The 25,456-nt window shown below is 22.5% G+C and overlaps 1 protein-coding gene across 3 annotated transcripts in view; it reads right to left on the reverse strand.

The window, feature by feature from the left end:
• Positions 1-5,089: 5,089 nt before the first annotated feature.
• Positions 5,090-25,456, reverse strand: part of LOC112600690 — a 38,595-nt gene continuing 18,228 nt past the window's right edge. For all 3 annotated transcript variants that reach the window (XM_025347989.1, XM_025347988.1, XM_025347987.1), the window contains 6 exons: positions 22,667-22,797; positions 18,932-19,140; positions 13,888-14,023; positions 9,291-9,430; positions 8,357-8,552; positions 5,090-5,331 (listed from right to left, as the gene is read on the reverse strand). In XM_025347989.1, the coding sequence (XP_025203774.1) occupies positions 5,237-5,331; positions 8,357-8,552; positions 9,291-9,430; positions 13,888-14,023; positions 18,932-19,140; positions 22,667-22,742 (852 nt within the window). In that variant the 5' untranslated portion in view covers positions 22,743-22,797 and the 3' untranslated portion in view covers positions 5,090-5,236. The remainder of the gene's footprint in view (positions 5,332-8,356; positions 8,553-9,290; positions 9,431-13,887; positions 14,024-18,931; positions 19,141-22,666; positions 22,798-25,456) is intronic.

Below are 25,456 nucleotides of genomic sequence, written 5' to 3' on the forward strand. Positions count from 1 at the left end.
ACGGCCTTTAAGACCACACATCCAAACATAACTGTCTTCATCCTTCACGATTTTGCGCTAGCATATGCCAAACTTCTTCCGGGTATAGAACTGTAACATCTTTTTTGACACAATCCTCCCAATGCATTCGAGGTCTTTCTAGTGGTCTTTTCCCTCTTGGATTCTCTTGTAAGACCGTTTTTGTCATAGCATCAGGTTTCCTTCACACATGATTTGCCCATTCTAGTTAAATATTTACATGATATATATATAGGTACTTTACAGTTACTTTATTTTATATTTTAAGATCAGCGAATGGCCGTAATATATCTACGTACTCGTATGTGCATATGATTGTGTTTTCAGTGATGGCGTTAGGGGGGGGGGCATTCCGTGCAAATACCCGGAGCCCCGTGATCAGGGGGACCCCGTGTTTAATTGTTTGTTTTTCATAATTTTATGGCACGTAGAGAAAAAAAATAAATTTATGGCACGTAATTTAAGAACAATTTTTTGTAAATAAGTAATGTAGCCAATGTGCACAGTTAATGCATACAAAACCAATTATAGGCTATAAAATATAAATTATAATACATTATAAAATATACTAATATAAATACATTTCACTTCGATCAACAATAACATCCGATAAAGTACGAATACCCTTTAATTATATTTATTTTAGTATAATTTAATTTACTCAATACACACATTGACACATAAATATATGAATATATTTATTTTTTTTATGTAACTATTTTGTTTTTATTTTATAACTATAAAAAATTAAATAAATATTATTTTTTTTGTTATGTATGATTTATTTTGATTAAGCTTTATCGTTTTTTAAACCAATTGTATTCAATAACTAATTATTTTAAAATATACTTAACTGTGAATCTAATATATATGTATATTTTATAAAAAGATACATATTATAAACTAATAAGTAGTAGAATCAATAAAATTATGAACAAAAATATGTTAAGTGTCATAAAAATGTTTTAATTTTGATAATATACTCGTATTTATACCTATCTAATAAATTGTATTTATTTAAATAAATTGTCAATCAGGAATACCTAATAAAATAAATCTCTATTGTTAACTGGTAATTGGTATCTAAAATGTGTTTAAAGACTATCAGTTATTATATAAAACAAAAGATCAAGAGTAAGTATTTACCGTCTACTTCCGTAATCATCAAGGGCCCCACCAAAAATATTGCCCAGGGTCCCAAAAACATAGTGCCGTCACTATATGTGTTTTATAGAAATATGTTATTTTAGACACCCTATTAGTAATTTATGCCACTATTTGTGAACGCCATAAATCGTAATTCTGAAAAAGTAATACGTTCTATAAGAATAGAAAAAGTTTTGTTAATGTTTGTTGCCAAGTTTGGATTTTTATTTCTGGAACATAGACCAATGTTTATTTTATTTACACATTAATAAGGTTATTGTAATTTCAGCTATTTATAATATTTTTATAACACTGATAAACATATAAATATATTAGTCTATTTAGTCTGAATCCTTGGTTTTGAAGTGAATCGCAGTCAACTGTAGACATATCATTCTAAAACTTAAGAAAATGTTTTAATTGTCGTTAAGAAGTTTCTTTGAATACCATGATTTATCATTGATTTTATACTTATATTTATAATAATACATCTTGTACTGCGATGAGAGGTAACTATCGGAGTATCCAATTGGGATCTTTTAAATGTTTGTCAATATACAAAATAGAAAAATCTGTAATATAGGTGTAATTTGGCGGGAGGGTGGGGTTCAGTGTTTTAGAATTGTCTGGAGCTCATTCACTCTCAGAGGTAAATGTATATGACACATTATTGCTAGCATAATTTTATTATAAAATTTTAAAATGTCTAGTGATTAACAATGTTCAGTATAAATTAATAAAATATAGCTAACACAAAAAATATTTAATAGTATTAAAATGTATAACTGTGTGAGGTTACTTATTCAACATATATTTTTAATAAAACACCTCAAGATTCTAGACCGTCAACATTTTAGGCCTAGTTTGCTTATACGTGTATGTTATAAGTATTATAACTTTTGTCGTTTGGTTTGATATAGATTAAAGCAGCTACTACTAAAATTAAAATTTGCTTGTACGCAACTAATTTAGCAATACGCTTAAACTAATATTACAAAAATTGGTGATAATTAATTTATAATATTACCTTGAATTATTATACAGCATTGCATAATTAAACAACACACAAACATGTTTTTTCTATATAATACGTACGTACATTTTATTTTTATCTATAAACTTTTAATATGTTACTGATGACTACTATTTTTCTCGATTGGAAATAATAATTAATGAACTTGTTTCTACAACCTGGTACTGTTAACACTATTCAATTGATTTACTGTAGAATTCTACCTACTAAATGCCACAACTCGAAATTACTGTTCAGTGTTTCTAGTTTTTGTATTGTCTATGTTTACTGGTGTTGTAAATTTAATTGTTAAATTTTTGTTGAAAATAATATCTGCGTATTTTTTTGTATGATTGTAACTAAAGCTTATTAATTTTTATTGAATTATCTATGATGGTTTTGGAAAATTAGATATTATAAAATAAGCCTGATGCATTATTTTTTATTATTTTTTAATATGTTTCAAAAAATAAATAAAAAATGAGTATTTTATTTAATCTTTCCTTTAATATAGCCTTTGTTTATAATTATTAATTATTATAAATAATTAAATGAGTATCAAAAACTGAATTTTAATATTTTATGACAATGAAACTTTTTAATTGTTTTTCATTTATTTATTTTAAGGTTATTTTATAATATGCAATCGTTATTTTATATTACGAAAAAGCCTAAGTTTTTATTTAGCTTTAAGAAAAAAACCACATAAATGTAGGACTATAATTTTTTATTTTTCCTAATTGAGAAATTATGTTGTTAATTTATTGTTTAAGTTTATACTTTGATACGGAGTAGACGTCTGTAATAACTCGGTAAGGTATATCACATTTTAGAATTTTGATATCTAAACTATGAATCTACTCGTATATGTTCTAGATCTTGTTTTCATTTATAATTTTATATTTAAAATATAATTTTTATAATTTGTTAGTTATCTTTATTTTTTAAAGTTAAAATTAAATGAATATAGTATAGGTTTATTATACTTTTTAAGTGAGTTCATGTAGTATGTTTAGTATTTTCTTATTAAATAAATAATACATTTTTTTTTCAAAGGATTATCTTTATTCCAGTCATAATTAATTTTATCTTAAATATAAGTATTATAAAATAATAAGAAAATAGATACTTTATATTAAAGTGTATTTATGATCCAATTTTCTATAAATAAAGCTAATAAACTTCAGCGAAATAGCTCAAAATTGTTAGTTTAACTTCGAAATTTGAAGTTTTTCAATCCAGAAAGTCACCTCAGGGATTTATCGACTTTTAAAAACTTTTATCCGTGTCGTATACCTACGGTAATCCTATGCTCTTTTATATTGAAACTTTAACAAAAACTACTATATTTATTGTTTTATTTTTCATCTCTATCTACACTCACTCTTATTTTTTACCCCCCGGAATAAGGAAAAACTTATAAAATCGAAATTGGATTACTGTAAGCGGCTATCGATGACAATATAAACCGATATGTACTTAGAATAGAAAATATATGTAACGTCTATCTAACAACTATTGAATTGATTCCATAATTCAACTATTCATCATTACTAAAATATTAAATCAAAAAAATAAACACGTTTATTTGTTATCCAATGTTAAAGCACGTTAAAGAATACTTGTTGCAATAATACTAGTAAAAGTATTAGTTCACTCAAAAATTTTTTAACAAGATTATTAAAATTATTAAGTACTTATTTTTCTTTGAGTATTTTCAATTTAAAATCTTCAAGAATATGGTTTTTTAATTTTTAAAGCTGTTCCTTACCGACAACCGAATGGAGTTGAATGGTTCCTTGTACACATTTCATATTGAATATATTTTGAAAAAGAAGATTTACACTTAAATATAATTGTAATACTATGTAGTTGTAAAACCTTTAAACTTGAATAATTTTTTTTCTTATTTATGAGATTCTGATATGAAGTTAAATAATGTATTTGTTGCATTACTTACGTAAAGATAAAAAACTTATGACTCTATTCTAAAGAATTAAATGTTGTAAATTTTGTATATTGTATATTTTTAACACAGTAAGTACCTATAATAATTATAAGAAAAATATAATTTTTTATTAACGGATATTCAAATAAATATCAAAGTTAATTAAACTTGGTTCATAGTTGCAATTTATATTAAACTAATTAAATTAGACTTGATTAAATATAAATGTATCTTAAAGAAGAAAAATTAATAAAATTCTACTAAATAGAATATATATTTAAAAATATAAGCCTTTGTTCCTTAGTATTGTTTTGTCATTTTAATTTAATTGCTTCGATTTTTAAGCCAAGATATTATTCATTATGTCTATAATAAATAACCTTCTTAAAACGTTATTTAAATAATATTAAGTTGATATTTTTATTTTATCTAAGAAAATTCCAACCATATTTTAAGTAGATCTGACAAGGAATAACGAGGATAGTATGCATAATATATACGTATATAATATTAAAATAAAATTAACAATGTGAAATAAAATAAATACACTTCAAATATTTATTGGTTATAAAATTAACTATGTGTAATATTAGAATAATTGTTTGAATGTGATTTACTTTACCTATAATTTGGCTATAAAAGTATCAATAGATGAGTTGTTAATTTATAAGACCAATATTTACTGTCTTACAATTTAAATCATAAATTATTAATTATCAAAATTTCCATTTTGTTGAAATAAATTGTAAATTTTACAGTAATTTATTAAATTTTGATGTTTAAAATAATGTAGGTATTTGAAATAAATTTAAACTGATGAGTGTTATTTTTTTGAAATTTTATATTTACTATTTAATTATATATGAATAATGAGTTAAAGTGTAATGGATATATTGTATAAAATAATATTGTTCTCTAAGCTATTATTAAAAATGAAATTATATTATATGTTAAAAAAAAAAAAATAAATAATAAAAAAAAAATGTATAGTTACAACTTACAACTCGTGCGGACAAAAAGTTTACAGTTTTGATAATATAACAAGATAACATACAATATCGCATAATTTAAACGAAGGAGCCAAAATAATTGGATAACAATTTTTACCGTTTTCACGACGTATTAAGTAAAAACAAAGTTGATGTTAATGTTATTAATGTTACTTTAAAGTTGAACGTTATGCACATCGCTACTGCTGATCCACGTACTGAAACCAAACACACAAAACGTAATTAATTAAGCAGTATCAATTTTTTTTTCTTCAACTATAAATCATTTTTATTTTTTGACCACGATTTTAAAGAAGTTAATAAATGTTAAATGTACATCAAATAAATGTGCTTACATTTTAGAGATTTACGAACTGGGGTCTTATTAACTTTACGATATGTATATTTTAAGAATAAAATCAGTATAATATCCTATTTCGAGTTAATTTATAAAATTATATTAATGCTAGTTAGGTATACGTTACAAAAATACAAGAAAATAAAGAAAGTTCAAAGTAAAACGTTTAATACTTAGGTCAGGTTAGTAATATTTTGTAATTTGTAAGAGCTTCTTTTATTTTTTTACACCATTACTATACTTTTTGCATTATTTTGTAAAGTATAAGTAGAGAATTAATGTTAGTGAAAGTACATTTATCTGTACAAAATTAAATTAGAATTTATGCATGCAATTTGACATTAATAATTATTAAATAAAACCAGTACAAAAAGGACAAAGAAAGGGTAATAGGTGGGTACATAGAAACATGCAAATATAAATAATTTACATGTTTTTTTTCTAGTGGTTCACACTAATATTTTTGGTACGCGTTGTCCTCTTGTATTATATACAGTTATTTTTACTAAAGCACTCTTACGTAAAATATATGGAATTAGTTTTATATCTATATATATATGAAAAATGTATTATTATATATACTATGGCTAGTTGTCTCGTTGAAAGAGAATAATAATAAAAAAAAAAAAAATAGATAAAATATTAGTTGAACAAAAGTCAAAAACAATGTTATACATTTAAAATATAATAGATTTTTTCGTCTAACTATTATTATTTATGTTTAAATTAAATTTTCAATTTTTTATTTAAAAAAATAGAAAACATCTACCTAAGTAACCTACCAAGGCAAGTAAAATATATCAGAATAAAATATGATATGTGCTTGCAACTTTTGAAACCTATGTACCTATATTATATTTAGATAACATGTACAATTTTTTGGTTGCAATAAACTGTTATTACTATTATTAATACATATATATGATTATCCTATTATTCTTTACACGCTGTTTGTTATTGTTGATTGACATCTATCTTAAATTGCAACATTTTATTACGTTAATTATTTTATTTTAACTCGATTTAATTATGTTTAAATATTTTTTAATAAAAATAATGAAACTTTGTTCTTTTACTTTCCATAAAAAAAAAGTTCAAAATGTAATTGGCAAAATATAATTTTAATGTTTTAAATAAATAATATAAGTGGGTAACTATTACTAATTTTTAATAATATAATTTAGGTACTATATTATGTAGTATATTTTAATAAAAAATAAAATAAACTATAAGTAATCATCTTTTGTATAAAAATATAAAATATAATATTTTTTTGTGTGGACAAAGAAAATGTTTTCTGAAATTTTTCTTTTCGTTATCATTTCTGATTTTCATATTTTGTATTTTTATGGTTTGAATCAATCAAAAATTATACGTTTCAGAGAGAAGAATTATTTAGTTGTGGATTATTGTTAGTTTCGGTTATTTTGTAGTTATAGATAACGAAAAAATAAACCCATCACTGTACAGTGGTGTAAAATGTATTTTCAGTACTATGCAATTTTTGAACTGTTATTGATGAATTAATTGATAATTGACAATGTAACATAAATTATTAACATATTTTTAAAATATTAATAAAAAAATAATGTTTAATAATGTCTTGAGTAAAGTATAAAATTGTAAATTCACAATTAATAGCAATTTTTGATGATCAATTATATACATTTTCTAGGTATAGAAAGTTAATAATGATTAAAAATTAAATTTAACTGGGTAAAGTAGAGTTTAATGATTATTAATAAATTAGAACAGATTTTTTAGAATTTACTTTAAAGAAGTTTTAAAATTATGTTGATAAAATATTATCATACTCAAATCTTCTAATGGATATTATCCATTCTCAAACTTCTTTATAATAATTAATTTGGCTTTGTATTTTTCAATTTGTTTATTTTTCATATTGTCATAAAAAAAAAAAACAGAAATAAAGAAAATCTTGTTTATTTTTATTTATTATTCTTAAGTGTTTTTTTGTTGTTTTAATTTGATTTTTGTTACTTGTAGATTAAGTTGAATCAACGTTATTTTTTTATAATCAATACTATTAAGATTCAATTTATAATAATAGTGTTTACTTATTTAGGAAGTTTTTTCTGTTGAATATATTTATTTTTTAAATGCACATATTAAGTTATTTATCAATACGTTATTTTATTAAATTTGACAAAGATTATTCGTAATCTTATACTTAATAAATTTTTTGCTATAAAACATTATTTAGTGGAAATTAGGCTCGACTTAGTTATTTTATTTTTTAAAGGTTTCAGTTTTCTTTTAGATTTTTTACAAAATAATAAAATATATAAACTGTGAAATTTGAATTCATATTTGTATTTTTTTCGTAAACATTATATAATAATTATGTGGATAAAATGAATAGCTGTCATAGCCATACAATATATGGTATAGCTTTAGGTTGATTATCAATGTATGCATTATATTGAAATAAGCGTATAGATGATAATCAATATAAATTCAACATAATAAATAGTATACGTAATATACTTACCTATTTATGATTTAACGATATGAGAGATTCGTAAATGTTTATTTTAAATTTAACTAAAATATATAATTAACTCAAATTTTAAAACATTTATCATGTATTATGTAGAATAATGAAAACCTTGAACTCATTTTTCTCATTTTTTTTAGAATTTATGTTTAAAATATTTTAAAACTTGTACTCATAAACCATAGTATATATATTTAATAAAAACCATTCTTTGTGTTTTGTGTTTTATAGTAAAAATCTGTTCATATTAGTAAAATCTAAGTGGTGATTAACATAAATCAATTATAGAAATTACACAGGTACTTTAATTTAGATTATAAAATACATGGTGTTTAAATGAAACCAGATAATAGATGCTTACACTTACCTAAGAGTATTGCTTCACGTTTGTATTCCTTAGGAGGTGGTAATGCCTTTGGACGACCTATATTGATGATAGCTTGACATGTAACTTTCATTAAGCCATTGTTGAAATGATCAGGAGATATTGACAAATTCAATTTGGATATACTGATATACAAACCGTTGTGTAATTTTTCTGAGCGGTCGTAATTGGAAACCACCTAACCAAAATATTTGTCATTTGCGTTTATAATAATAATATAATATAAATAAATTTATTATCGTGTACATCTATTTTATTTATAATTTTAAAATTCAACAAGTGTATTGGAAATATATTTTAATTGATTAAAATATTTTACATTTTTCAATTATATCAGTAGGGTTATCAATAATATTAATTTCTAATATTTTTAAATATTTGGTTTGTTAGTTTTGAATGAATATTTATTTGTTTTCTTAAAGAAAATATTTCGTAAAAAATGTTATCTTGATATTAATCAAGTATTTAAAATTATATAGTGTGTAGAGAAATATAATAGTTGTATTGAAAAGGTGTTGAAAGAATTTATTTGGTATGATTAGTTTCTGGTTCTATATTTTCAAAATATTTTTTAAACTAATTAGTACAACTAATTATAACTAAAATTATTCTATTTAATATGCTAGAATTTAAAGCTGCAAGACATTTTTTATTACAAAAGACTTCAACGTGAATAACTTTTAAAGGTTTTAAAATTCAAAACAAAAATGTACTCTGTTGTAAAAACTTTTTTCCATAAATAATAGTTTGAATACAACTCATTAATTAAGTGTTGAATAATTAGCTACATTATTGTAGAAATTTACAGTATTTATACCGAACAGTACATAGCTATAGTATTCTATAAATTCAGTTTTACTGATGTTTGTTTTTTTGATTTATAATATTATTAAGTGTCAAAACAAATCTAACTTACCATTTTGTCATTAATATACCACCGAAGTCTTGCAGCAGGAAATGATTCTCCCGACGTACAATTTAAATAAATAGTGTCACTAGTTTGATAGACTCCAGAGCCTCCATTGATTTTTGTTAAATCTTTAGATTTTGGCAAACCTAAAAGAAAGTTAATAACAATGAAATATTTTTTCAAGAATTCAATATAGGTAGTTGAAAGTTTAATAATTTTACTTAATATTAAACTTAAATTTTTTTTATTAGTTCGTCAAATATTACTTTATTAATAATTACTGAAACAAAAATAATCTGTGCATTCAGTTTTGGTTTATTATTTAATTTAATAAATAATATTTAAATTAAAAATCATTTGTTTTAATGAAAATTTACAATCTATAAAAGGTACAATAATCAAATAAGTTGTAATACGATGTGAAATGGTGAAAAATAAAACATTAAGCAAGAGTTTTACATTTAAAACTCTTGAAAATGAGTGGACTTTAAATATTATGTTTATGCATTATAATATTATTGAGTAAAATTATTGAATTATAATATTGCATAACATATGTATTTATATAAGTATATCAAATTATTAATTTTTATTTATATTTAATTAAAATGTAACATGAAGACTAAACTGTTCAAATTTTGAAAAAAAATATAATTTTGAGATACTTATCAATTTAATATTTTTATTTAAAAATATGGTTATTAGTAAGTTAATTTATTCTAATCTTTTAAGTTAAATATATTTATTTTGTTATGTATTATTATACATAATACTTTAAATGAATTAATTTTACTATAGAAGAAACAAAATTTTTTTTTTTTTTTTAATACTACTCATTGGATAAATATGTCATACTCGCGGAATATGTTTTCAATATTCATATTTAAATACTAATAATCACTATTCAATTAATTAACAAAAACCAATGGAAATAAGCGAGTGAAATGTAATGGTCTATTATTAATTAGGTAATTAATTAAATTTAAATTATTATGTTTTAACTCAGAAAATAATATTTGATGTTCAAAATATCTATTAAGTATTTTTATTTTTAGTACTCAACGCTAACATAATATTATAAAAGTTGAAAAACATCGTGGCTTCACTTGTTTTATAGATGTGTTCACGAAGCATCTAAAATTTTCATTGTTAGTTTGACATACACGATGTTTCTAAATTATTGAAGAAAAAATCTAGATTCAAACTTTCACAGTCAGTTTTTTAAATATCAGTATGAAAATATTGAATTCAATATTGAAGATATACTATACTATTAAGTAGCATTATATACATGATAATTTATCGAGTGGAGAGCTCGATAAAAAATAACTCTGATGTATGTACGAATAATAGGCATGTTAAAGTATTTGTAATTCCCAAAAATAAAAGTAATTACAGTGTATGAAAAATAATTTTAGATGAAACTCAAGACCTTTAAATTCAATGGCCTATAGTCACGTGCCTTATTTATTAAATTTACAAAAATTACCACTACGACGAATAGCAATAAAACTTATTCAGGTACATATTTAAAAGTTCAACACAATTTATTTAAAAATTATACGTTGAAATAATTGAATTATAAAACTTAATTATTTTTTATTTTGCCAATTTGACTATTTTTTTTTTTTTTGTTTATAGTATTTTAGAATCTTTGCGTGAACACGGCTTAATAAGTTTAACCACCGGCAATTAAATCTATTGTCTATGTATTATACTACACTGATATAATAAGTGTAGACGGTTGTACCGCAGGAAATTCGTTTATCGCTGCCGAATCGCTAACCTACATAATATTAAATGGACGATATAAAACGAATTAAGAGTCAAATACATATTTTAAAAATAATAAACCCGTAAATAATAAATAATTTTTCGGCAAAATTTTTAAAAACTGTTCATCGTTTATTATCATGTGTATGTAGTATAACTAAGAAATGTATATGCCTACCGTTTGATATACCAGTTAATAATAGAAGATCTTCATATTTATTTATTATCAAATAATCAGATTAGAAAAATGATCATTGATTGTACCAAAACGCCACAGTGTAGTTTTTTTTATTAATTTTAATTTTAAAATACTTCGTGGGCATATGATAAAAAGGTAATAAAAAACTTGTGATTATTTCAAAACTGAAAAACAAAAAAAAATTCATCTCGGTTAATAGCGGGTTTTTAATGCTTATCTATTATAGTCTGCAACACCACCCTCGGTGTATGCATTTATATTTGGTGATACGCGTGCTTAAAACGGATTATGTGTAATGTGTACAAGTAAAATACATATTTAATAGTTTGTTTATATACTTATGACAAGTTAACATTATTATGTTGTCTAAAATGTGCAAAAATATATATGTTCAACATTTTACAAGCTATTATGTAAACGACAATATCCTACACAACTCGTTTCATAAAAAATGTATAACTGAAATATACAAAAAAAAAAAAAAAATAATAAAATAATCAAGTGGGGGTGGGAGTATAACATGTGTGGCTTTAGTCAGGTAGATAGACGGGATACACAATAAAGGTTTTGTTAAAGTGCAAAGTTACGTGTTTTTACTTAGTCATTTCGGACGTTTAATAGTAGCGCGTATACATTAGTTGTGAATGGGCTATTAAAATAATTGGGTAAGGGAAATCGACGTATTGTGTAGCGATGTTATGGCAGTGTAAGCCTGTGACCATTTTTCAAGGAGCCATCATAATAATAACAACGCTGTCAGGTCCCTATAGTAAGAAGGCGTCGTTGAAATACTTCGAGGACATACGATGTGTACACAGTGGAAGAGTACTAGAACATAATTAATATTAACGGCTCTATCCCAATGCGCTTTCTTCGAGACATTGATGTATTCGATTTCGCGTATACCTTTCTTGTTTAAGCTGAAAACCTTTACCTACTGATTCTCGTGATTAGGGCGATTGTGAATAGTGTACATTTTTGTTTTATTAACACGGTTGATATTATTAAAAGTATTAGACTCCGCTCATTCCGATAGTTGACATTTTTTCTTTATGTATATTTTATGTATTATATATTATATATATATTTAAGGATTTAATTTAAAAAAAATATAGTTCAATATTAAGTAAAATTGTATTAATTGTTGCGTGCTCGATTATGAGCATAAACGATATTTTTAATTTGTTATAAGAAAATTAATCTAGAAATTTATACGTGTATATTATTTTTTAGTAATAAATTTTAAGATAAGAGTTATTTAAATAACTGAATCTAAAATTTAGCAGATGGCTTAATTTATATGAATTATAAAAAAATAGCTAATAATTTTTCTAAAAACCATTTATTATTATTAATATTTATAATTACCGATATATAATAAAGTTTATGAATATTAACAGTAGGTTATAGATATTAACAGTAGGTTATAGTCATCTGTATAGGCGTTCGTTAAAGTCAAATTAAGCAATATAAAATAAATATTATGTTAAAATAAAAATAATAAATTTGGTTTATCTGATCTTAAAAATGTGTAATGGTAGGTATTTTAAATGAATACAGTTATACTGCATCGTTCATAAAATGTTATAATACAAATTAAGTGTTATTAGATTAAATATTTTGTTTTTGTAACTTTTAAAATGTTCCAAGTTTGTCAATTTAGATAAGAACAACAAAAAATCTTTAGTGGATCACGTAAAACTAATAATGACTTATCTCAATCAAAGTATTTGAATATATATTTGGCGTATATTTTTCATAAATAATAACAAATTATATCTTAATTTGTGAAGATTTTAAAACATTGTTTGCAATTAAACGTAATGTTATAATATGTAAATACCTAGTTATATAAGATTAAAAACTTTAGAATATAAATTTATAATCATTATTTCTACATATTTTTATTATTTGAATTAATGATGTATACAATATAATTTCATATATAGCTTTAACTAAAAGATAATACAATTCTATAAAATTATATATTTGTAGGGTAAACATATTGACATATAGATTATTATATAAATATATAAATATTGACCAGTTTAACAGTTAAAAATCGTTTTCAATACGTTTTTGTTTGAAGTAAATAATTTTTTGAAAATAATGACTATTTTTATGATTTACACTTTTATCAGTGACACTCAGACGAAGAGAGTTCATGTTTAGTTTAAAATAATGAGAAAATTTACTCTTAACTAAGAATTAACACGGTCTACACCTGTAATATTAAATTTCTTAAAAAATTTAGGCAGAATAATGATTCTAATTCAATAAATGTTTTCCTAAGAATTTATTAGTTGGTTTCCTAGTTAAAATATGTAGGTAGACGTGGACAAATATTTAATTCCATTTATATTTATGCATTATGTACAATGTACAATATTTGAATATATATAAAATTTAAAACACTAATAGTTATAAATAATCAACTTATGAGTACTAATTTATTATTTATTTATACGTAGTGAATTTAATTTCAATTAATTAGTTAAAATTGAATTATATTTTATGAAGATATAAGGGAAAAGTGCATATTATAATTGAATTCTGAAACTAATTTTTATCTAATCATTTCACATAAATATTTTGTTTAAAATTAAATGATTAATGTTTAAATGAGCTTACTTATTATGGCCATTTTGGATTCAGCGTGTACAGTCGTAAAGAACGGTGCTTCAGCAGATACTTCACACTTATATTCGCCATTCATCAACAAATTAGCGTAGCGTAAGGTGACTTTTTTGCTGTCCGAGTAATTATGCTGCAAATCATAATTTTAAATATCACGTAAGTTCTCAGTTTAACGATTTAAGTACAAATTATAATTTGTGAAGACTAAAATTAATTGTAAATTGTCAAATATCCAATACATTTTTCATGAGTGGATGGATCACGGACAACTCAAAATGTAATTAATTATTCGATTAATTTCAATTTAATTAAATTTGATAATTAAACACCTTGACAGGCATTATTTCAACATGATTGACCAATTGTCACTAAATTTATATGGCTTATGTTATAAATTTATGAATAACAAAAAATGATTTATTCAATAATTATTATTTGTAATTTTTTATCTTAGTATAATATTTAATTTAAAGTTGTTTACTAAAAGTAACCATTCTTTTTTTCTGTTTCAGTTATTTTTTTTCATAAATAAAAAAATATCCTAGTAGCTTTGTTAATCTGTATAAAAAATATAACTTTTTTCGTGTTTTTAATATTTTTTGATTGATTATTGTAAATATTATTATTAATACTATTAGACTAGGAGTTTTACAATGATTTTATAAAATATATTATTTATATTTTATTTAAATATTTATTTATCAATCTAAAATTAAAAGCTTCATAAAAATTATTTTTTAAAAGATCGTGAAATAAATACTACTAATTCTTTAACAACATTTTTTTACTATTTAAATACTTATAAAAGTGTTATATAATGTTATTGTTATAAAAACTGTAACTAAGATTAAATTATACTCAAAAAATACTTCGATAATGTTTCTTATTTTTTAGGTTTACTTTTGTATTTTTGAATAGATAGTTAGTTTATTCTACAATAATGGATCCAGATGTTATCAAAAGAATGGAGTTGACGGAATTTCAGAAAATAAAAAAAACTTAACAATAGTGTTTTTATGATGTTTTTCATGAAGACTTGTTTATTAATCTTGGTGGCATTTTTTCCATCCAATCAATATTTGATTTCCATTACAGAGAAACGGTCGAGTAAATACATGAAAATTGAAGCTATTCCAGTGTCTGAAATATAATATAATTGAAAAAAAATTTGTATAAACACATAATGATTATTAGACTTATGTTCCTTTGCTTATTTAAAACCAATAGAATTATTCAGTAATAGGTATTATGATAAAGCAATATATCAGATATTAAATAAAAAAAAATAAAATAAAATAAATACTAGTAGTCTATTATTATATATATTTTTTAATGAAGTTGAAAGCTCCCAAAACAATCAATCAAATCAGATATTAATATAACAATAAATTCTAAAAAGCACGTTTTATTCTTGCTATTAATACTTTCACTGAAACAATTCCTAGATTTTATTTATTAGATTGTTTTTGTTCGATACCATTACTATAATAAATTGAATAATTCACGGAAAGAATTAGGAATATGAATTAATCAAGTACTTGTGATTTACGAATAGGTATTCATAAATATATTTTATATGTAATACGTGTAATTGGAACGTTATACTGAAAAACGACGATAGTCTTAACGAAATAGTTTTATCGATAATTGGTTTAGTTGTAACAACCTGCACGGGTTAATGTGTTGAATTACATTACGATGTCATCAGCAGACGTTACGGAATCAGAGTAGAGAGAGAGAACCGTAATCACTTCTGCAGCAGCCCTCGTCATTTTAATATTATCACGTTGGCTCCAATAGTTAGGTGGTGACTAATTACACAAGCTTTGACAATTAAATTGTGGTTTTAGCCAGTAATAATAGACAGATAGATACCTCAGCTGGCTCTAGCTTCAGTTGCACGGGTTCAGCGTGTATTAAAATATATTGATAGGTAGTTGCGAAACAAACATAAACGTTCGTAATTAATAATATAATTCCCTTGTTTCGGCGTTTCGTGCTATTCAAACTAAAACTGTATTTTAAAATTGAAACAAAATATCACTTTAATGATATCTAATTGTTACGTATTCTATGGTTAGAACCAGGTAATACGTTCATCATTGTTAATATTAATCACGAGAGGTAAGTAAACATTTTCCAGTACGAATTCCAGACTTCCTTTTATATTTTTGCAATTCAACAATATGTTAAATGATATGTTATATCATAATTCAACCGTTAAAAGTGGATCGCCTAAACAATTATCTACCTAGATGAACAAAATTGAAAATACATGCGTCCTGTATGGATTTTATTTATGTAAATTTTAAATATTGAATAATATGTGATCGACGATTACATAATATAATAATAGTTTACTTAGTGGACGCTATTTGACATGTATCCATGAATACACATGGATGATTTAAAATTTATACAATGCTCAATCTCTAAATTGTAATTGGTAAATTTTTAATTGAAGTACAATTAGCATATTTGATTACTGTATCTTTTATATTTTTTATGCTTCATTGCGTCTTACCTAATCTAACCATAACAGTAGCTTTATCAAAATATAAAACTTATAACTCATGAATGACGCGTACGCGGCATGTTTTTATGGTAAACAATAAAACTACCTAACGAATACTACATACTCATGTGAATAATTTCACATTTTATTTATTTTTGTTTTAATCATTACTTTAATTTGCGGAAATATAATATATTGTATACATATGCGGATAATTCAATACTTCTTAGAAATTAATTTCAGAAACAATATCAACAATATAACTTAAACGTTTTCTTACTAATAAATATTTAATTATTATGAAATACATTTTTCAAACTTAAATATATATATTTTTAAATATACCATCAACTGAAAATAAGTGATTGGGAAAATTGATTAGATTCTTTATATACTTTACCATAAGTAAACCATACTTATATATATATATATATTTTGTTGTTAACCTATTTAAATAAAACATAATTGCTGTCATATCAATGATATATCGTTTCTTGTATTCCTAAATGTATTTTGGTTTGATTTTTAATTTGTTTAAGTTGCTAAGTTATAAAACTTCAAATTATTTACTCTATTTTAGTGAATTTAACTTATCAACATAAAGTTATTAAATTTTATAAAGTATTGATTTTTATTTGTATGTGCATTGCGTCGTACAGGTACCTTACTAAAACTATTTACAATATACATGGTATGTTTTAATATTAATATTACCTAACTATGATATACAAAACTACACAGGTATATCAGATATATGTTACCTTGGGGGATATCAACTGTTTGATTCTTAAAACCGTTGTAATGTTAATTTAATTTTCTGCTGTACAGGAAATGTTAAGGAATGTTGCATATTCTTTACTATACTTCTAATTTTTTGTTATTAAACTTTTATATATAAGGTATTTTTTTTTAATAAGTGCTCATTATTTCAATAAAAATGATATTTTTGGGAAATATAAGACATATGCAATTCTAATATTTGCTTATTTATTTTTTTCCTTTTTGTTTATTGGTAAACCCATTATCAAATTTTGAATTTTAAAATTAAATAATACTCATTTTATTTTTTATTTCATAATCTGAAGCATAAAACTTTTCTAAAAATGTTAATTTAAGTAAAAATATAAAATTTTTAACTAGTAGGTAATTTATATTTATTTTTGCATTTAAATTTTAAAGTTTAGATGGGCAGAGTTGTAGATCACAATTTTCGTGTGGTGGGTAGGTACTTCATTCTTCTTATCTAAACTTAAAATATTTATATATATATATATTATTTTTACATCGGATTAAAATATGTTAAGTACTGAAACAAATGGCACAAAGAGTTATTTATGGTGGTTTTATACCAAAAAAAAAAAAAAAGGCTTGAGAAAGTAATAGGAATACTGAGTTTGTGATTAATTTATAAAAAAGTTATATTTTCCCTCTATATTTTTTTAAATATTGAAAGGAATCTCTTCACTTCTTCATCTAGAGAAGATTTACAATGGGTGTAAGGGAGTAAAAATTGTCAATGACAGCATAAGAGCTTTTGGTATGTTAAGGAAGTGATCATATTAAAGTTTTCATAACTAATTGCGGTATTCTCAATTAAACATTTTATGGATTTAAGTTTTTATTTTAAGTATTTAACATTTTAATTAATATAAAGAAAACAAGATAAAAAAATTTATATAAGACTTCAGTATTAGAAATATAATATCAAGTGTAAATAATTATAAATAAAAAATAAGTGAAACATATTGCTTGTACTTATAATTCTTGTAGTTTTTAAAATTAACAAAATAATAATTGAAATATATGTTATATTTATTAAGTCAAGAAATGTCTTTAATTATCGGACTATGCCTCTCAAAATTAGAATGAACAAGCGGTTTAATTAAATTACAATTATTTTTAACTATTGTATTATAACAATGTGTGGATTTATTTACAAATATTAACTTTTGTATAAATAATAAAATCTGCGGTTTATAAGTTTTATTAAAGGTACGAACTTTAAACTCAGAATAAATTAAATTAGTAGAATGTAATCTAGGTTTATTAAGAATAATTTTAATTAAGCAATTAATAGTTATAGACAGAACATCAACTTTTAGAAGTTAAACATATTAAATGTATTAAGTACTCATTTATGACTTCATGAGTGTTTGACTAAACTGATAAATTAACAAATAATGTTTTATAATTTAAGTTATTTAAGTCATTTTTAATCATTTTTTAAATTAAAAACCATGAATATTGAATAATATTTTTATAATTAGTGAAAGTATATTTTAACGAATAACTAATAACCGTTATAAATCATTGGATAGGCATCGATGAATACAATATCAAAGGTAGTTAAAAAGTTATAGATATCGAAGCTAGGACGTATTGTTTAGTTATCCAAGTTAATAAACATAGTATCATTAAAACCGTATACCACAAAAATTGTAAACAACTTTAGTAATTAAAATTTAATATTCACTGATTTTGTAATTTCAAATTTTGAATGACTATAAAATATGAAATACTTACATCAACTGTGATACCGTCCATACTAAAACTGTGTTTGAGATGTTTAGATGTTGGAACGTATCTATAGAATTCTTCATTGTCTTTGTACCAGGTAACCGAGTACAATTTGTCCATCTGCATATCATAATCACAAAATAACTGTACCGAATCTCCTATAAATATGTACGCAGGCACCTTAACACCAAGCATTTGAACTGCTTCACCTATGTCTAAAATACAAATAGTTATAAATTAAAAAGACTATTTTTGTAATTGTATCGTGACAATGCATATCATCATATAGATTGCAATTTTTTTTTTTTCATTCAAATTGGATTAAAATAATCTAGTAGCCTTATCAATAGTTCAGTATCTGTAGTAAAATATAACAATTTCAATGTGTGAAATGTAAATTTATTAAGTTAAAATAATTTTATAATTGAATATTGAAATGCTCCTATGGCCCTATTTAAAAGGATAGATTATCAAAGGAATTAAATTATATTTTTTTCAATCATATCAATACTAAAATAAATTCATAAATATAATACTTGAGTATATTAAACTACATATTAAATAATAATCATTATTTTCCCTCAATACCAATCGAAACTAAAAATATTATCAACCATAATTTTTTTTTGTGGTATAAAATATAGTAATAAACATTAGACTTGTATTTTGTTGTAATTAATTATTGTTATTACTTTCAAGAGTTTATTAAAATAATTATAAGATACATTACGATATTTTCAAATTCTATTCTCAATAATAACTTTAATGACACATTATTAATTGTAATGTTTTAATGTTTAATAAATGTATAATGGACAGCAATAAGTAATTTATTTTATATTTAATTATCTACTTGTTGTTGTATATAAAATTGGTTTATCAATAAATCTTAGAACTAATATAATGCAAATAAGAAAAATATGATGACATTTTAAAAAGGGTAATGTCCAAGGGCGGTAAATTACATCAGTACAAAATATTTATTACATGAATTATTAAATTTGATTATTTGTCAATTTTCTTAGTATTAAATGTAGTTTAGATTTTATGTGATGAAATAATGGTTTTGTAATTCTGAGATAGATACTAAAATTAGCAATTAGTAAAAATTTTTTTAAATATATATAACACTTTAAGTTATGTTAATAAAAAGAATCTATGATTATACGATTAAAGTTTAAAATAATCTAGCTTTATTTTAATGAACGATTACTTACGTTATATGAAATACGTGTAATTTTAGATAATTTTAATATATTTTATAATTTACAATATTTAAGTTGCTACATAAATAGTAATTAATATTAATAATGTTTTGAAAGTTTAGATTTCTATACCATATTTTAATTATTATAATTTATAACGGATTTCGGTGTAATCTAGCTATAATATTAACTGTAAAAATGGTCGTTATTAATTATAAAACCCGTCAGGATTTTTGTTTACATATGTTTTTTTTACTTTAAGTCACTATAAAATGCATTAATTTTATTAAAAATGATAAAATCAATACGATGCTTAAAAAGCATTAAATATAAAAGAGTAAAGGAAAGGAATTAGATCAGAATATGGGCATGATACAAGATTGTGGTGACTTGGGTATTAGTGATGGCGTCACCTAATGAGATGGCATGTTCATTATTCGCTGTACCTGCGTGGGTAAAGGAAGTATCAAAATGCGAATTTATCAGTTTGCTTTTACTGAAGAAGGGTAGATATGAATGTTCTTGAGTCTTTCCATCAATTACGGTGTGGACATGAAAGTTTTTCAATATTGAGATGTAGGTATTATTATTTAGTTAATATTTAATTTACTATAAAAAGTATAAAAAGTATTTACGTTGGTACTTAAGTTAAATGTATACAATATAATTTATAAAATTGCAAAAATATTCAAAAAGATAATATTATAAAATTAAGGCTTCCAAATATTGACGATCCTACAAAAAATATAGTTAGAAGAAAAAACATTTTTTTGTTTAAACATTCAATCTTGTCAAAATCTGAATTTTAAATATCTAAAAAAAAAGTTATACCAATCTATTTACAATATTTTTAATTTGGTATAGTTACAAATTATAAGAATTAGTATTAAACTTTTAAGTTTTCGACTTTTGAAAGAAAAATCGTTATCAATATAATTTTAAATGTTCACAAATAATCCAAAAAGGATCAATTTATTTTTAAAACTATATAATATCAAGAAAATGTTAAGATTTTAAATACAAATAGGTTTTTTTGTATCTAAGATTTCTTGTTTTGAACACGCAAAGGAGATAAAATCTGTTACAAGTAAATACTTACAAAGTTTAAGGTTTAAGCATTTTTACTATAAAAGTAATAGACACAAAGAACACAGTTATCATTTTTAAACAAATATTTAATAGTAAACTAAGGTAAATAGTATCATTAAAAAATATGAAATTATAGTAGATAGTAATGCACTAGGTATTAAATTTCATTTTCAAAGACTATTTAATCCTTTAAAATTTAAGGTATTATAATAAACACAAAATATACATAGAAAAAATTTCCTTAATGCAAAAATAAACATAGAATATCGAAATTTAAATGAAATATTAGAAATTTAAACTTCTTTATACTATAAAATTATTATAATATTAATATATTTAATAGTACACAACATTATATTTATTTATAAAAAATAAGCAGACAATTGTGATAGCTGAAATATCACCCTACGCTACATAATACCAACTAGTACAAGTTTTGTATGGAATATTACCTTAAAGTTTTAAGACAACATAATCATTTTTGTAAACTAAATTTGGTTTAGATTTGTTTTCAAATTGGATAAGTCATTTTAAAATTTAACATGACATACGATTTTGTATGGCTTTCCAAAAACTGTAACCAATACAGTAAGATGATATAATGCACTTCCTAATTTTTTTAAATGTTTCTTTCCATCAATTAAAGTTATTGTATAATTTAATTACTATTTAGTTCACAAATATTAGCCTTGGTCTATTGTTTAGTTTAATAATAATATTATGTTAATTATTTATTTAGTATAATGGATTTTAAGGAGCTAGATAAAAATTTTATTTTTCTACGTATATTTTAGCTTAGATTTGATTTGAAATAAATTATACCTAATAATTCATTTTAAATGTGAATATAGTAAGAAAAATAATTAAGAAAAAAGTATTAAAGTATGATTAATAATTATAGAAATAAAACTGTTAATTTATAAATTATAATATAATTGTAAATTTATTTGCTTGTATTATTTTAATATTTTTGGTTATAATATAATGTAAGTACTTGAAGTTTGCTAAATTGTAATAGTTTTATATTACTATAGTTCTCGATTAATATTAATTTATAAATTTTTATTCTCTTTGTATGAAGGTAGGTAATTGATAATTTTCTGATTGACTATTTTAAATTCAACATTCGTACGTTGAATCGTGTATGGAATACTATATGGCCTTCCAAAACCTTATGTGAATATATCATAAAATATGAATTAATCCGACAATTTAAAATAAGAAACATTTTGTTGATTTTAACTTAAATTTTTATTAGAATCCAGTATTTTATTAAACATGATTTCATAGATAACACACATTATGCAATATGCATGTATATTTAATAAATAGTAACACATACCTGACGAATAATATATAACATGAATATAACTAACATGAAAATAATTAAATACTTAAGTTAAATTTATTTCATCGATAAAAATTGTATATTATACTTTTTACTTACCACAAGGATCTAATACCAAAAACAGTAATGCTATCATAATAGATGTAGTTTTTGTAGTTGATTTACATTCACCCATCTTAAAACTAGATTTGAAATATATTACGGTATTTTTATTCTCTTCATTGAATTTTCTGTAAAATTGAACACACACATAATAAGAAACATATTAAATGGTATTTTAGAAAAGTTACTTCAACAAATAATGCAATTACTAAATGTATGCTTATATTTTAGCACAAGGCTACTTTACAAGGATGATGGACAGCCTTTGTATACAATTATTATTTTTGTTTGTTTATCATACACATAGTATTTTGCATTTAATTTTTCGTAAGTTTAAAAATCATTTTACGCTAAAATGTATTATATTTTTTTTTTTTTTTTAGGATTTTAAATATTTTATTTCGAGCAAATCAAATATTGTATTTAGTTCTTTTTGTGAATTTGCTTAAATTTAAATTAATTTTATCTCAAGCACGCTTTTTGAGTAGAAGAGATACACAAAATATTTGCCCTCAAGCACAAATTTAAATTGATTGAAATTTTAGTTTAGTAGTCTCTTAAAATATTTTCATAAGCGTCTAGATATCTAGAAAGGACTGTTTCAGACATTTTATCAAACATTATTATAATAAGTTCTGTTCAAATATTGATTTTTGAATATGATGATTTATTATTATCATAAAATTTAACATCGCAATATTATTTTTATATTATTTATATTATTATTAATATTCTGACTAAGTCAAAAAGTCTAATTTTGTTGAATTAAAAAATGTTATTATGTATCTTAAATTTTAAAAAGATAGACAAATGGATACCACTCTGCTGCACATCAGGTGTCGAGTAGGTTACTATTATGGGTGTGTTAAATTTAAATTCATTGATATATCATTATATACGAAGAACGATTCAGAGCAAAAACGGTTTCTCATTCTTTATCACCAGGTTTATTTTATGATACGATTTTTTGATGTAGCTATTAAAATGATTTATTTTACTTTTAATATTACAGTAGGTTAATACAATTTTTCCCGAAAATATTGCATTTATTAAATTATTAGTGTTTGATTATTGTAATATGTTTTTATACCATATTATATCACTATAATTCAACATTTAATAACATTTTTCTATAAATACCATAAAATAGTACAAATGGATTTATAGTATAAATATATATATCTTTAAATAGATTGAAAATGTTATTGCGTGTTGTAAAATTCATAATAATTTAATACACGTAAAAGCTTAAGTTTTCTCGTATAATGTTTTAAAATTATAACAAAATAATTAATAATATATTGTTATTTATCCTTTAAATAAGTAATTTCGTACAAAATTGAACTTAAAATGTCTATATAAATAATTGCCTTTGTATTACATTCTTAAAACTTAAATATAAAAAAAGGTTTTTGGATTTTTAACTAGAAAAAGTTTGTAACTTTTTACGAATTTAATGAATTTTGTCAAAATTCTAAACTTGAATACTTATAATAATATTGTGACAAGAAATATTTTTAACCAGCAAATAATTTTCAATTAAAATTTTTAGAAAAAAAAAAAAAATTGAAAATGACTTATCCTTATAGTAGTTTAAAATAGTCAAACATTTTACTGTAAATAGAAAATTATAACTTAAACACATGGTGAAAATTTCAAGTAACTGCGGTTAATTGTTCTTGAGTAACATCAAATAATAAAATGGATTTCGTACAAAATTGAATTTGTATAAGCATTTTTTTCTTAACTTTTTTTTGTTTTTCTCAATTATAAAAAAAATTATTATTTTTAACTACAACCCATTTAGAGAAAAAACTAGATTTATTTTGCTACTAAAAATCACTCTCAAATTTGAAACTGAAGCTTTTTATCGATTACTTATTGTGTAAATATTAAAAAAAAAAAGAATAAATAAAAAAGAATCAAACACTATTTTAAAATCAATATATTCATCGTTCCATTCAGAATTTTAAATAGGTGTATTGAAAACATAAAAAATATAAAAAATAAGTACTAGTCAAACATTTATTCGTTATAGTTATAATGGAAAAAATATTGTAACTTATTGTAATGATTCAATTCATACAATTAAATCAAACTAATAAATTGAAAATTATTTGAAAAGTTAATATTTTTTGAATTAAATAAATAATATATATGTTATTGTAAGAAATTGATTGTATATAATAAATACTTTAAAAACTGGTTTATTTTACTAGACAAAAATGGTAATTAAACAATTAAGCAATAATATTGTCCCTAATATTAATAAAAAATATTTAAAATTTTTACTCAATTCATATTTTGTATTCAAAGTATACAAATTACACATCCCTGAGTACAATACTTATACAATGTAAACTTTTTTATTTGTTCCAACATCTTCGAATGACTATATTGTCGTTCCTAATCCTTTATTTTAAATCTTAAATTTACTGTCCTTACCTCTCATTTATACCTTCTAGCAAATGAAAATGTCAATGGTGCAGAGGTCTCTTCAATAACATAAATATATGATTAGTTTAAAAATTGTTTACAAATAACTTTCTTTTTTCGTGATCAATAGAAATTCTTTAATTGGATTACTCCTTTTCACATCACCTAAGTTTTCAGTATAGTAATATAAGTAATTAAACTTTATTATTTTTATAACTTGTTGTAAGTATTATGTATGATTTTTGATAATTTATTGATAAAACAATTACGTAATTCTAGAATAGCTTGAACTTTAAAAAGAATGAGTGTCTGAAATTCTAGATTTTTGAAGTTCAAAAATCGAAATAATTA

The sequence above is a fragment of the Melanaphis sacchari genome, unplaced genomic scaffold, assembly GCF_002803265.2.
Source record: "Melanaphis sacchari strain LSU unplaced genomic scaffold, SCAv2.0 Contig66_pilon_pilon, whole genome shotgun sequence".
Lineage (NCBI taxonomy): Eukaryota > Metazoa > Arthropoda > Insecta > Hemiptera > Aphididae > Melanaphis > Melanaphis sacchari.